The sequence below is a fragment of the Neofelis nebulosa genome, chromosome 2 (assembly GCF_028018385.1).
Source record: "Neofelis nebulosa isolate mNeoNeb1 chromosome 2, mNeoNeb1.pri, whole genome shotgun sequence".
Lineage (NCBI taxonomy): Eukaryota > Metazoa > Chordata > Mammalia > Carnivora > Felidae > Neofelis > Neofelis nebulosa.
The window spans coordinates 184,884,646-184,898,379 of NC_080783.1; the positions used below are offsets into that span (position 1 = coordinate 184,884,646).

General features: G+C 39.4%; 1 protein-coding gene across 11 annotated transcripts in view; it reads left to right on the forward strand.

Annotated features, from left to right (window-relative positions):
• Positions 1-5,914: 5,914 nt before the first annotated feature.
• The window catches only part of STIL (STIL centriolar assembly protein), a 64,043-nt gene continuing 56,223 nt past the window's right edge, over positions 5,915-13,734 (forward strand). For 2 of the 11 annotated variants that reach the window (XM_058717472.1, XM_058717471.1), the window contains exons 1-3: positions 5,915-6,096; positions 8,487-8,573; positions 12,882-12,989. In XM_058717472.1, coding sequence (XP_058573455.1) covers positions 8,530-8,573; positions 12,882-12,989 — 152 coding nt within the window. In that variant the 5' untranslated portion in view covers positions 5,915-6,096; positions 8,487-8,529. The other 9 variants (XM_058717462.1, XM_058717470.1, XM_058717464.1 and 6 more) reach the window with 8 other exon arrangements.

Here is a 13,734-nt window from a genome sequence, read left to right on the forward strand (position 1 = left end):
TGTCCCAAAAATAAAAAAAAAAAAAAAAAAAAAAGTTGAAAAAAAAAAAAAAAAGCTGATGTGTCAAACCTAACAACAGACAATATGCCTAACCTCTCAGGAGTGTGTCAGCTGAGCTCAGTCAGGTCTATACTGTAAAATGTCAGGCTGAGCAGTGAAGGGAGATTGTCTTGGCAGGTCCTACAGTGTCTTTGCTAATTAACTCTGAAACTATAGGTAGGGTGATTACACCTATAGTTTCCTTGCCTGCGAAATCAGGATGATTTTACATTGACTCAGTTAAGCAAATAATTTTAGAGAAGTTAACTGTGTGTGTTGTTTGATCATTTCTGTCTTCATTCCAAGCAATCCAAGTTAAAAAAAAAAAAAAAAAAAGTAAAATAAGGTGCACTTGGCTGGCTCAGTCAGCAGAACATGTGACTGCTGATCTCGGGGTCACTAGTTCGAGCCCCAAGTTGAGTGTAGAGATTATTATTTTTTTATAAATTTTTAAATGTTTTATTTATATTTGAGTGAGAAAGACAGTGCATGAATTGGGTAGGGGCAGAGAAAGAGGGACACACAGAATCCAAAGCAGACTCCAGGCTCCCAGCTGTCAGCACAGAGCATGACGCAGGACTCGAACTCATGAGCCGTGTGATCATAACCTGAGCCAAAGGTGGACACTCAATCAACTGAGCCACCCAGATGCCCCACACAAAGATTATTTTTTATTTTTATTTATTTTTTAAATTAAAAAAAATTAACGTTTATTCATTTTGAGAGACAGAACAGAGCATGAGCGGGGGAGGGGCAGCGAGAGGGGGAGACAGAATCCAGAGCAGGCTCCAGGCTCTGAGCTGTCAGCACAGAGCCCTGACGAGGGGCTTGAACTCACAGACCACGTGATCATGACCTGAGCTGAAGTCGGACACTCAACCGACTGAGCCACCCAGGTGCCCCTATTTTTTAAAAAATAAGTTAAAAAAGTCAACTTGGGTCTTGATCTCAAGATCATGAGACAAGCCTGGCATTGGGCTCCACGCTGCACATTAAAAAAAAAAAAAAAAAAAAAAAGCAAAGCTATAGTTATTTTTAAAGAGCAGTAGTCTAGCTTGGCTCAGAAGTGTAAATAGCGAAAGGGAAAATTGGTGTTTGGAGAAATTGAGTAACAGAACTGATAACTGATTCCAACTTCCCTGTTCCTGGTGATAACAATTGCTCTTTAATTCTCTCAGACTTCTAGCAGGCACACCAGGGTTTATGACACTGAATATGTACCCAATGTAATCATAAAGACTATGTCATGTGGACAGTGACTGAAAGGGAATAAGGTAAAGTAAAAACAACTGATGTGTTAGGATGTAGAATTTTGGATGTTTGCCCTTTACAATTTTTTTTCCTGTTTTAGTATTGTCAACAAACTCATATATTTTTTTAAAAAGTATGACATACTAGAAATGATTCTCTGTGAAGCAAATTAAAGCACTTGCAAATTTGAAAATTATGGCCTGTAGCTTTTCTCTGTGGGGACCTATAACCAGAGCAATTCCATACAGTCTTGAAATGGCATAAATATATAAAAATGGGGATTAAAGAATAGCATAGTATATATTCAGTCTATTCAAACTGGCCTGAAATCTAATAATAATTTATATTTGCTTTGGATAATTACCTCTTATTACCCCACCTTTAAAATTGTGCCTTCCTTGGGGGGCCTTTGTGGCTCAGTTGGTTAAGCGTCCACCTTTGGCTCGGGTCATCATCTCATGATTCATGAGTTCAAGCCCCATGTTGGGCTCTCCATTGTCAGGATAGAGCCAGCTTTGGATCCTCTGTCTCCCTCTCTCTCTACCCATCCCCTGCTTGCTCTCTCTCTCTCTCAAAAATAAATAAACATTAACAAAAATAGAATTGTGCCTTCCTTGTTCTATGTTTGTCATATCCTTCCAATTCCCTATGCCATTGCATAGTAGATCCTTGGAATGGCATTTGTAGATTATATTTCCCTCAGCTTATTCTCTAATTTACAATTACAAATTTGTAATTCTTTAATTTACAAATACAAATCAATTCCCTTAATCTCTATGAATGTGTTGCTCATTTATTAACACTGTCCGTGGTGAATATAACTGGACAAATAATAATATATAGGTATTCTTTTAATTAACTTTAATTAACTTTCACACTCATTAACTCTTTTTTATGATGATGTACAATGTGCAAATGAGGAAAGTCAATCTTAGAGAGATTAAATGGCAGAATTGAGGCCAGATCCCCAAAGCCAGTGCTTGTTACATTATAACAAAACTCAAAAAAATTTTTTTAATATCTGGGGCAGTAGGTCCTTTAGGCAGGCACCTCTAAGCTGTCCTAAATATAAGGCTGAGTCATTCCAATCTTAAAATAAATAATTACTTTTCTCATCATTTAATTTGAAAAATATCTATTTTATGTATATCATTAAATGTATATCCTGCTTAAAAATCCAGTGGTAATAAAATGTTTAATTGAAGTTTTATTAGTATTTGAGTTATGAAGCAAAAAATACTTTTTATTTTATTGTTGTTGCTCAAAAAATTAGCATATGCTTCAACTCTCCTATTGCCCCTTCCTTTTATATTTTTCTTTTAATTTTTTTTAAAGTTTATTTCTTTATTTTGAGAGAGAGAGAGAGAGCAGGGGAGGGGCAGAGAGAGGGGGAGAGAGAGAATCCCAAGCAGGCCCTGCACTGTCAGCGCAGAGCCCGATGTGGGGCTCAAACTCACAAACTGCAAGATCATGACCTGAGCCAAGATCAAGAGTCAGATGCTTAACCGACTGAGCCACCCACGTGTCCCTTCCTTTTTTCTTTTTAGTAGACTTTATTTCCTAGAACAGTTTTAGGTTTACAGAAAAATTAAGAATATAGTACAGAGTTCTCATATACGCCACACACAGTTTCCCCTTATTATTAACATCTTATATTTAGTATGGTACATTTGTTACAATTAATGAATCAATATTGGTACATTATTATGAATTAAAGTCCACATTTCATCCAGATTTTCATAGTTTTTAACTTAGTGTCATTTTTCTGTTCCACGATTCCATCCATGAGACTACATTACATTTAGTTGTCATATCTCTTTAGGCTCCTCTTGGCTGGTTTCTCAGACTTTCCCTATTTTTGACAACCTTGATGGTTTTGAAAAGTACAGGTCAGGTATTTTATAGGATTCCCCACAATTAGAATTTGTCCAGTGTTTTTCTCAGAATACAACTGGGTCTATAGGTTACTGAAAGGAGGACCACAAAGGTAAAAAGCTGTTTTCAACACAGCGTATCCAGTGGACATACTATCAACATGATGTATGACGATTAATGTTGGCGTTAGTCACCTGGCTGAAGTAGCTTTGGTTGTTTACCCACTGTAAAGTTACTCTTTCCTTCCATCCTTTCTATACTGTACACTTTGGAAGGATTTCACTATGCCAAGCACACACCTAAGGAGTAGGGAATTATGTGTTACACTCATCCTTTCCTTTTTGTCTGATTCGTATCAGCTCATCTTACATTTCTCTTTCAGATATCTTAAAGTAGTTCTAAAGAAAACCATAGATCATGAGGGTCCCACACAAAGTCCCTTTCTTTTACATCCTAAATTCCATCTGTAATCAAATCCTGTTGATTTTACCTTCAAACCATATCCAGAATCCAACAACCTCTCACCACCACCAATGCTACCATTTTGGTTCAAGCCACCATCATTGTCTCCCCTTGGTCATTCCAACAGCTTTCTAACTGGTCTCCTTGCTTCCCCTTGCTCCCTACAGTTTATTCTCAAAGTAGCAACCACAGTAGTCCTTCCAAAACCTAAAATCAGATCACGTCAGCCCCCTTTCTAAAATATTCCAGTAGGGGTACCTGGGTGGTTCAGTCAGTTAAGTGCCCAACTCTTGATCTAGGCTCAGGTCATGATCTCATGGTTCATGGGATCGAGCCCTGGGTCAGGTTCTGCGCTGACACTGCTGAGCCTGCTTGGGATTCTCTCTTGCCCTCTCTCTGCCCCTCCCCCTTTTCTTTCTCAAAATAAATAAACTTTAAAAAATAAAACAAAATACTCCAGAGGCTTCCTATCTAACTCAAAAGTGCAGCCAAATCCTTATTATGGCCTCTAAGGCCCTGTGTCGTTTACCAACACCTCTCCCCCTTCAACCCTTAATATTCTTCTCCTCAGTCACTTTGCTAAGGACATACTAGCCTACTTGGCCTTCCTTGAAAGATGCCAGGAAGATCCCACCCCAGGGACTTTGCACTTAACATAACTCATGACAGCCATCAAGGCATGTCACTTGGATTTCTCTCCAGAAAGAGCATGCCAATCACATGCAGAGTATATACTTAGCTGTCAGCCTCTTGCTGTGCCCTTCTGAATCTGCCTTAGTGCTTGCTTTCTCTGGGAAGGCCCAGGCAATGACTGAACGCAGCAAGGATTCTAGCCATTTATGCCTAATGTGGGGCTCCTCTAATGGACAATCTTTGCTCCAAAGTTCCCTATTGGGTTTGCCAACACTTTGTCAGACATGCATCACTGGCTCTTCCTACTCTCACACTGAGGAACTCACCATCGTTTCTCTTAAAATGTATGCCTTAGATTCTAGGAATTTTTCCAGGAAAGCAGAGAATGACATTCTATATAGCATATATTTCTTGGCTAGTTTGATACATTTTTCAGGAGAGTGTCTTCACTCCCTCAAAAGGGTGAGCTCCTTCAGAACAATACAGCTTACAAACACATCTCGACTTTGACGCTCCCATATTGCTCAGGAAACTAACAGAAATGGAATGTAGAAGAAAGTTAAGTGGCATTTGGAATCCTGACTCTGCACTAATTAGCTGTGTCATCTTTTACATTTCTTCGTTTGTTGAATAGGGATACTAATACCTACTTCGGTTGTTGCAGGACAACCATATAAAAAATGACAGAAAAGGCCCAATTACCAACATTAGTTGTAGACACTAAATATAAATGGTTTATAAATTTAAGCCACGTTACTTTTTTCCTCAATAGTAAGGAATTTATTTATTTATTGGCGGGGGGGGGGGGGAGAGGGGGAGACGATGCACACAGGCACAGGCACATGTTTGAGGGAGAAGCAGAGGGAGAGGGAGGGACAGAACCTTAAGCAGGCTCCACACTCAGGACAGAGCCCGACAAGGGGTTCCACCTCAATATCTGAGATCATGACCTGAGCCGAAATCAAGAATTGGACACTCAATCAATCAACTGAGCCATCCAGGAGCCCCTCAACGGTAAGACATTTAAAAGAAAATTTTTGTTGTTATTCAGAGAGGATTCTTCTTAGGAAAGAAACTAGAGGGGCGCCTAGGTGGCTCAGTCATTTGAGCATCTGACTCCTGACTTCGGCTCAGGTCACGATCTCACGATTCAGGGGATGGAGCCCGGGCTCCGTGCTAACAGTGCAGAGTCTGCTCGGGACTCTCTCTCCCTGTCTCTTTACCCTCCTCCCCCACTCGCAAGCACGCTCTCTCAAAATAAAATAAACATTTAAAAAAAAAAAAGAGGAAAGACACTAAAAGAAATCTAACTCCTCTCTTTTGTTCCTTCAAGCAAACGGTTTGATTCGCTTCTAACCTCCCACCAACAATCAGCACAACAAGCACTTCCGGTTTCCTCTGCCACCCTCACTACATCGGCTTAAGTTCTTCATTGCGCCTGCGCAATGTCTTCCCTGCCCGGAACTTAACCGTTGACCAAAATGAAGTGTTTAAATCCTCCGGATCCTGATCGTGGAGAGCCGATGGCGCCCCTATTTCTCCAGTGAGGCTTGGGATTGGTCAAGCACCGGAACGGCGCAGAGAGCTGATTGGTTAGCGTACTAGCACGCCTCGGCGACCGTGCGCGTTGCCTCTAGCCCCGCCCCTGTCCCTGAAGGGTTGGGTTTCTGACCAGTCAGTAGGCGCGGCGCGGACTTCGGTTTACCGAGTTTGTGTTTGCCGCCTTGGTTCCCGCGACCCCAACGTCCTAGAGGCGGGGCGGAGGCGGCAGCGGCGCTCCTTGGAGCCGACCTCTGTTCCCGCCCAACAAACAGACCCCGCTGGGCGGCGGTGGCGGTGAGTAGGGCGTTGTGTGGCGGATTCTCCCGAAGGGCGGCAGCGGAGCACGGAGAAGGACGGTGGGCTACATTCAGGGCCTTGTGGTGGCTTCTCAGTGCTCCTGGAGCCTGGGGCTGATGACGTGAAGGGGAACTAGTGGAAGAAATAAACTAAGCGGACCGTGAATTTCCTATGAATCGTTTGTCCTTAGGTATGTGAAAGAGGTTTGCGGTCGATAACGTGCCATTTAAAGGTGTTTTTACTATGAAAATTTGTGGACTGAAGCCCTGCATGTTCGCTCCTGTGTTTCTCACATCTAATTCAGATGGCTTCTTGGTAAGGGATCAGTTAGTGTTTGCAGTTCGCGGTCTACTGGGAGTAATGAGTGAACAATAAAGTGTGAAAATGTTATGTGTGTGAACACAGGCGGTGTTTAGGAGATGGTTTTCCAGAGGAAGTGACATTCGATTTGGATTGTGAAGGATGAGGGGGATTTACCAAGACGTTTCAAGTTAAAGGGACAGCCTGTGCAAAAGACACCCAAACTCGGGGGATTGTAAGTAGTTCAATTTGATTGGAATGTAGGATGAGTGGATGAGGGATAAGGTTGGAATAGTAGAGTGGGGCCAGATCGTGGAGGTGTTTTGTTCTGTATTTAAACAAGAGCCATCAGCTTTTAAAGCAGGGGCAGTAATTTGGTCAGATATGCATAAATACCCTTCTAGGAGCACTGTGGGGACTTTTCAGTAAATCTGGTGAGAGTTGATGTAGTCAGGAACTACCGTGGTAGAGATGGAAAGACAGAATTTATGTGGGAAAGAGGGAGGAAGAAGAGGTAAGGATGCCTTCAGGGTTTCCATTCTGATAAACAATGATGCATGCCATTATCCGAGGGGAATATATTTTGCTAGGTATAGGTGTTGTGTTTCACTAGCTTTCACTGCTTACGTGATACTGTAAAAATAAACTCATGTATTGTTTAAATATGAGAAATAGGTCAACATTATTTTTTTATCCTAATACATAAAGGAAGAAGAGACAAGTTTAAGATTCTTGTTTATTGAAGAAAGATGGCACTTTATATATTTCCTACAGTTAGTTATCAATCTGAATACTGTTATCCGTAACAACCAAGTGGTGTAGAAGGGCTTTCAAGTTTAAAGCCTTCATTCTATAGAAGACACATGAAGTCCAGATGTCTCCAAGAGGGACTTTTTATCAACCTTACAAGAGCACTTTCAATAAGATTTTATTATAGTAAATAATTTCAGCCTCTGGCTTTGTCTGAAAAATCTCTTCTGCACCTGCATTCGTAACTCTCCTCTCTTATCTTGCTTCAGACGATTCCTTCTTGCTAAAATTGAAGTGAAATGTACAGAGCCTAAAGAACTCTAAGACCTAATAAAAGAGTATAGGAAATACTGAACTGTAAAGAAAGGACTAGCCCTGTATTTTGCTTTGATAATATTTAAATGAAGATACCCAGCGGGCAATTAGAAATACGGTTTTGAAACTTAGAAGAGAGATGGAAGCTGAAAGTTTGCTATGTACAGGTGGGTGTGGAAGCAATGGCAGTGGAAAAGAAGTACCCAGAGAGGGCATGTGCAGCCAAACAAAGACCACTGATTTTTCACGGGAACAAGTCAGTTTGTGGGGATGTAATATTTGTCTTCCATCTCCATGAGATTTAACATTTGTTAACCTCATTACAGATCCAGTAAATATCTAGTTCAAGTTGTCCCTATGTCCTGTTTTGTGGTTTTCTGAATATTATGACACTTTTGGTCAAAATTTCATGTATTAAGTATTGCCTGCCCTACTATACCTAGCTTACTAAATGGTTATGAGGATCTTGTGAACAGAATCTGTGCTTTTCTTTCATTCTTTTTTCTTCTTCTTCTTTTTTAAGAATCTGTGCTTTTCTTTATTTTTTTATAATGTTTATGTATCATTGAGAGAATGTGAGTGGGAAAGGGGCGGGGGGGGGGGGTGCCGAGGGGACAGAGGATCTGAAGCAGGCTCTGCACTGACAGCAGAGAGCCTGATGCAGGGCTTGAACTCACAGACCTTGAGATCATGACCTGAGCTGAAGTTGGGCACTTAACTGACTGAGCTACCCAGGTAACCCAGAATCTGTGCTTTCCTTAATGAATAGATACATTGGTAGGTATTGCTGCCTAGAATAAATGTTAATATTAATTTATAGGCAAAATGACTAGAAAGTATGAAAATGTTCAGAATCCATGAGCATTTTATCTTACTATTCTATAAATGAAAGTACTTAATATAAGTTACCTAATTTTGCCTACATTTCTGTTAATATGTGGTTAAATCGTATTTCTTTTTTTTTTTTTTTTTTTTTTTTTTTTTTTGGTCACTCATTAGTAACATTCTCTTTACTTCTTTAGGATACTGAGCATTTGATATTGAATACATCATTCACCAACTATCATGGAGCCTAGATATCCTCTTACAGGGCCCCAGATGAATACCAGGTATAGAAATTGTTTCACAAAATGTTTTTTTAACTGCTTCTCATAAGTTGGAAAGATAGGTTGGAATAGGAAAAAAAACCAAACTTTCCAATTGGGAAAATCTGGTTCCATATCCTAGCTCTACCACTTGGTAGGTGGGTGACCTTGATCAAGTTAATTAATTCTCTAAGCCTCAATTTCCTCATCTGTAAATGGGAGATAGTAATCTCTATGTAACAGAAGATTATTGTGAAATATTAAATAAGAACACTAAAATAAAGGGTCTGGTACATAGTAGGCACTTAGTAAATATCAGTTTCATTCCTACCTCCTTTTTTTTTGGTTTCACAGAGCATCTTTATTGATGGGAAACAGAACCTGATTTCTTGGGGCTAAAAATCACGTACATACTTATTTACATCCTAGACAAATGAGAAAGTGGTTAGGTTCCTTCCCTTGTTTAAACCCTAATCCTTGATGGGAAAAATTGCACATTGGATGTACCAAGTTTCTTTAAATGTCCCTAAGCCTTTCCCCACTCATGTGGAATAGGAAGGAGGAGCTTGCCACCTGTCCCCTAATTTTCGCAGTCTGTCAATACTATGGGGACAAGGCAAATTGGCTTGTGTTATGCAGCTGTTTGATCATTCATTATTCTTTTTTTCCCCCAGGGAGGAACAATTAATGGTGACATGTGAATTTTTTTTCTTCTAAACTATAACTACATCCATGAGTTACCTTCATTCTCAGTATTTTTCTTTTGTGCCAGGTGTTTTTGAAGACAATGGGAAACATAACCCAAAGAGGCTATCATAATCCTTTTGCTTAATTTCGACCCTTCTGTTTTATCCTACTGCCACCTGTTATTTGAAAATCTGTCAACTTCTGTTCTTTGGAAGAACTTGTTGTGCTTGCAACAAGTCAATACGTTCTCTTTTTTATTTATTATTGAGTCAAATTCATTTCTTATATTCCAGGTAAGATAATATTATTGAGTCAGATTCATGCCTTACATTCTAGGTAACTACACATTTTGCCTGGGGCACCTGGCTGGCTCAATCTGTAGGTTATGCAACTCTTGATTTTGGGGTCATGAGTTTGAGCCCCACACATAGTGTAGGGATTACTTAAAAAAAAATTAAAAATAAACTGATCATTCCTAAAATACTCAACTCTTGTTTTTTTTAACTTAATGACCTCTGATTTTCAGTAATCTCTGGACTTTAGAGCAGCAGTTCTGAGTTAATTTGGGGTTACAGACTCCTTTGAATATCTGATAACATGAATCCCCTTCCCTAAGAAAAAACTCTTATATGCATACATGTAAAATGTTGTACCACAAAATTTTGTTATCAAAAATTTTGTTTCTGCCTCTAAAGTCTACCTGCATACCTTAGATTAAGAAAAGGACTAATAGCAGCATTTCTTGAAATTTTGCTATGTGCAAGGTACTGTGCTAAACACATTACCTGCACTATTCTTATTTAATCCTCACAACAAATCTATGAGGTGTAGGTACTGTTATTATCCAGTACCCACCCCCCCGCCTTTTTTTTAAATGAGGAAACTATAGTGTAGAGAGATTAACCAACCCAAAGTTATACAGTTGGTAAGTGTTATAGCCAGGATTTAAACCTTATGTGACTTCTACTCTAAACCTTTACATATATTGACTCATTTAATATTCAGTGTAACTACCAGGAGATACCAGTATTATTCTGTTCAGCAGATGAGGAAACTGAGGCACAGAGACATAAGTAATGTGATCAAGGTCACACAGCTAACAGATTTTGGAACAAGTTTTCAGACCTAAACAATTGACTTCCACCACATTTTGCTTTCACCCACCACATCATACTGCCTCTCAATTGATAAGTGATAAATATATTAGATATAGAAACATAGATAAACTGTTTGTTACTTACTAGCTTTGTGACCTTGAACAGATTTCTCAATTTCAGACTATGGCCTCATTTCAAAAAAAGGAGATTAAAAATCCTTCTCATAGATATTATGAATTCAAATTAGACGTGGATTTGAAAACATACAGCTAGCAATGTGGTAGAGCGAGAATTTGAACCCAGGTTCTAAAGCACTATACCATTCAGCTTTTAGAAGTATAAACTCCAAATTAGCCACACTTAGATTAAGATCCCAGCTTTGCTACTTAATTGTTGTATGAAGTTAGGAAAGTTACAGTTTTTTATCTATAAAATGGATAATAAAGTGTTTCTAGAATAGTTTTAGTGAGACATACTGTGTACGTAAAGTGCTCAGTAGGATGCCTGTGTACGTAAAGTGCTCAGTAGTAGGTAATCAGTAAAATGAGGCTAGTATTTTAGTTGAGAAGCTTCATCAGTTGATAATGTAAAAGTAAGGTCTAGAGTCTAGAATAAGGTATCCTTAATACATGATACACTGTCAGAACTTTCCTGATTTTTTTTACTTCTTTTTAAAGATTTTATTAATTTTTTAAATAAAACAAAAAAATTTTTTTGAGAGAGTGCACTTGGGTGGGAAAGGGGCAGGGTGGGGGGGAGAGAGGGAGGAGACAGAGAGAGAGAGAGAGAGAGAGAGAGGGAGAGGGAGGGAGGGAGAAAACTAACCTTAAGCAGGCTCCATGCTGGGCATGGATGCCAACGTGGGGCTCAGTCTCAGAACTGAAACCATGACCTGAGCCGAAGTCGAGTCAGATGCCTCACTGACTGAGCCGCCCCGGCGCCCCTTAAAGATTTTATTTTTAAGTAATCTCTACACCTATGTGGGGCTTGAACTTATGACTCCAAGATCAAGAATCACATGCTCTTCTGACTGAGCCTGGCAAGCGTCCCTTTCTTGCTTTAATTATGTGTGACTGGCTATTTTTTCCCCAGTCCTTTCTTTCCATTGTTTTTTCTTATTGTGGTGTTCTCATGTCACTCACTTATGTAAAATAAACTTTGTGATGGCACTTTGTATGATTTAACATTGAAGCCTTGCTTTACACTGCCTCTAGAGTCTTTGCTAAGGAATTATAATGATGTCCTTTTGATGCTTCAGTAATTAAACTTAAGTGATAGGACCCAAGATACCAAGTTTGGAACCACTGAAAAATAAAGACTGTATTAAGTTTTTGTGCTTTTCATAATTTTATTAGATACTATCTAGAAATTAATTCAGAAGGATAGCATTTTAATTTTAAATTTAATTTTTTTTTAATATTTATTTATTTTTGAGAGAGAGAGAGAGAGAGACAGGCCACAAGCAGGGGAGGGACAGAGAGAGTGAGGGAGACACAGAATCCGAAGTAGCCTCCAGGCTCTAAGCTGTCAGCACAGAGCCTGACTCAGGGCACTAACCCACAAGCTGTGAGATCATCACCTGAGCCAAAGTTGGACGCCCAACTGACTGAGCCACCCAGGTCCCTCTAATTTTAAATTTAAATGTAAATTCATGGTTTATACTTATTTCTCTGTTATTTAAAAAGGATATATAGAATGGATGCTACCAATTGCTTTTTTTTTTTTTTTTTTAAGTAGGCACCATGCCCAATGTGGGGCTTGAACTCTGACACTGAGATCAAGAGTTGCATGCTCTACTGACAACCAGCCAGGCACCCCTCCTGGTTTTTTTTTTTTTTAAACATGTGTACATAAATTTCTGTATGCATAGGAAAAAAAGGATAGGGAAAAGCTATACCTAAATTTTGAATACTTATTCTCTTGAAATAAAGTTACTTTTTTTTTTTTTTTTAACTTTTAAAAAATATTTTTAAGCTCTTTTAAAATTATGAAAATGGTCACCTGGGTGGCTCAGTCGGTTAAGCATCCGACTTTGGCTTGGGTCATGGTCTCACGGTCTGCGAGTTCAAGCCCCTCTGTGCTGTGCTCTGTGCTGACAGCTTGGAGCTCGGAGCCTGGAGCTTGCTTCGGATTCTGTGTCTGCCTCTCTCTCTCTGCCCTCCCCCCATTCATACTCTGTCTCTGTCTGTCTCAAAAATAAATAAACATTAAACAAAATTTAAATTACAAAAGTAGTTTGATAAGCCTCATCATTTAACTCTGTTTTTTTTTTTTTTTAGTGTTTATTTATTTTGAGAGAGTGAGTGCATATGAGCACACTGGGTGAGCAGGGGAGAGTCAGAGAGAGAAAATCCCAAGCAGGCCCCATGCTCAGCACAGAGTGCAATATGGGGCTTGATCTCACGACCATGAGATCATGACCTAGCCAGAATCAGGAGTCAGACACTTAACCCAGGTGCCCCCTCATCATTTAACTTTAAACTCTTTCTTATAAAATTTCTGCCAAGTTTGCTTTTCATTGTGCTTTGATTTAAATTTCTTTTTAAAGGTTTCCTACAAGCAGAATGGTACCTTTCTACTTTCCTCCATCAAAGTGTGCACTTTGGAACCCAATGCCAATAGGAGATTTCATCTGTTTACACCTCAATTACTACAGGTATAAGATGTGTCTCTTTTCAGATCAAACCAGTATAAACAGGAGTCGAAAGGATGTGTAAGGCGAAGTTGATTACTATGACTAATTCATTTTTTTTAACTTTTCCATTCAAAAGCTCCTCTCAAATTATCCCTTCTGCTACTTCTTAAATCCGTTTCTTTTCTTTAAAAAAAAATTTTTTTTTTAATGTTGGTTCATTCTTTGAGAGAGAGAGATTGAGATAGTGTGAGCAGGGGAGGGGCAGAGAGTGAGGGAGACACAGAATCTGAAGTAGGCTCCAGGCTCTGAGTTGTCAGCACAGAGCCCAACGCGGGGCTCGGACTCATGAATCACAAGATCATGACCTGAGCCAAAGTCCGTTTCTTAACCCACTGAGCCACCCAGGGCCCCTAAACCTATTTCTTATGCTTTTGAGGAGTAATATTAATTTCACAGTTAAAATACTCGCAGATCTAAAGTTCTAAGTCTTATAGGAATTCAAAAGACAAAATATGATAAATACCTTTGTAGAGCATTGAGAAGATTGAACTGATTTTGAGTGGCTGGATCATGTTAGAAGGACTGTAAAATATGGTTATAACCAGGATCTTGAAAGAAAGACATAACAGCTTAGACTTAAACTAATAGAAGATAGAGATTCACTGCGATTTTGTGTGTAAGGGAGTTATTTGTTAATAGCAGAATTCTAAGAAGGATGGGTCATAGTGGGGAGAGCCTAGAGTTAGCCTGGCTGTGAGATGATTTT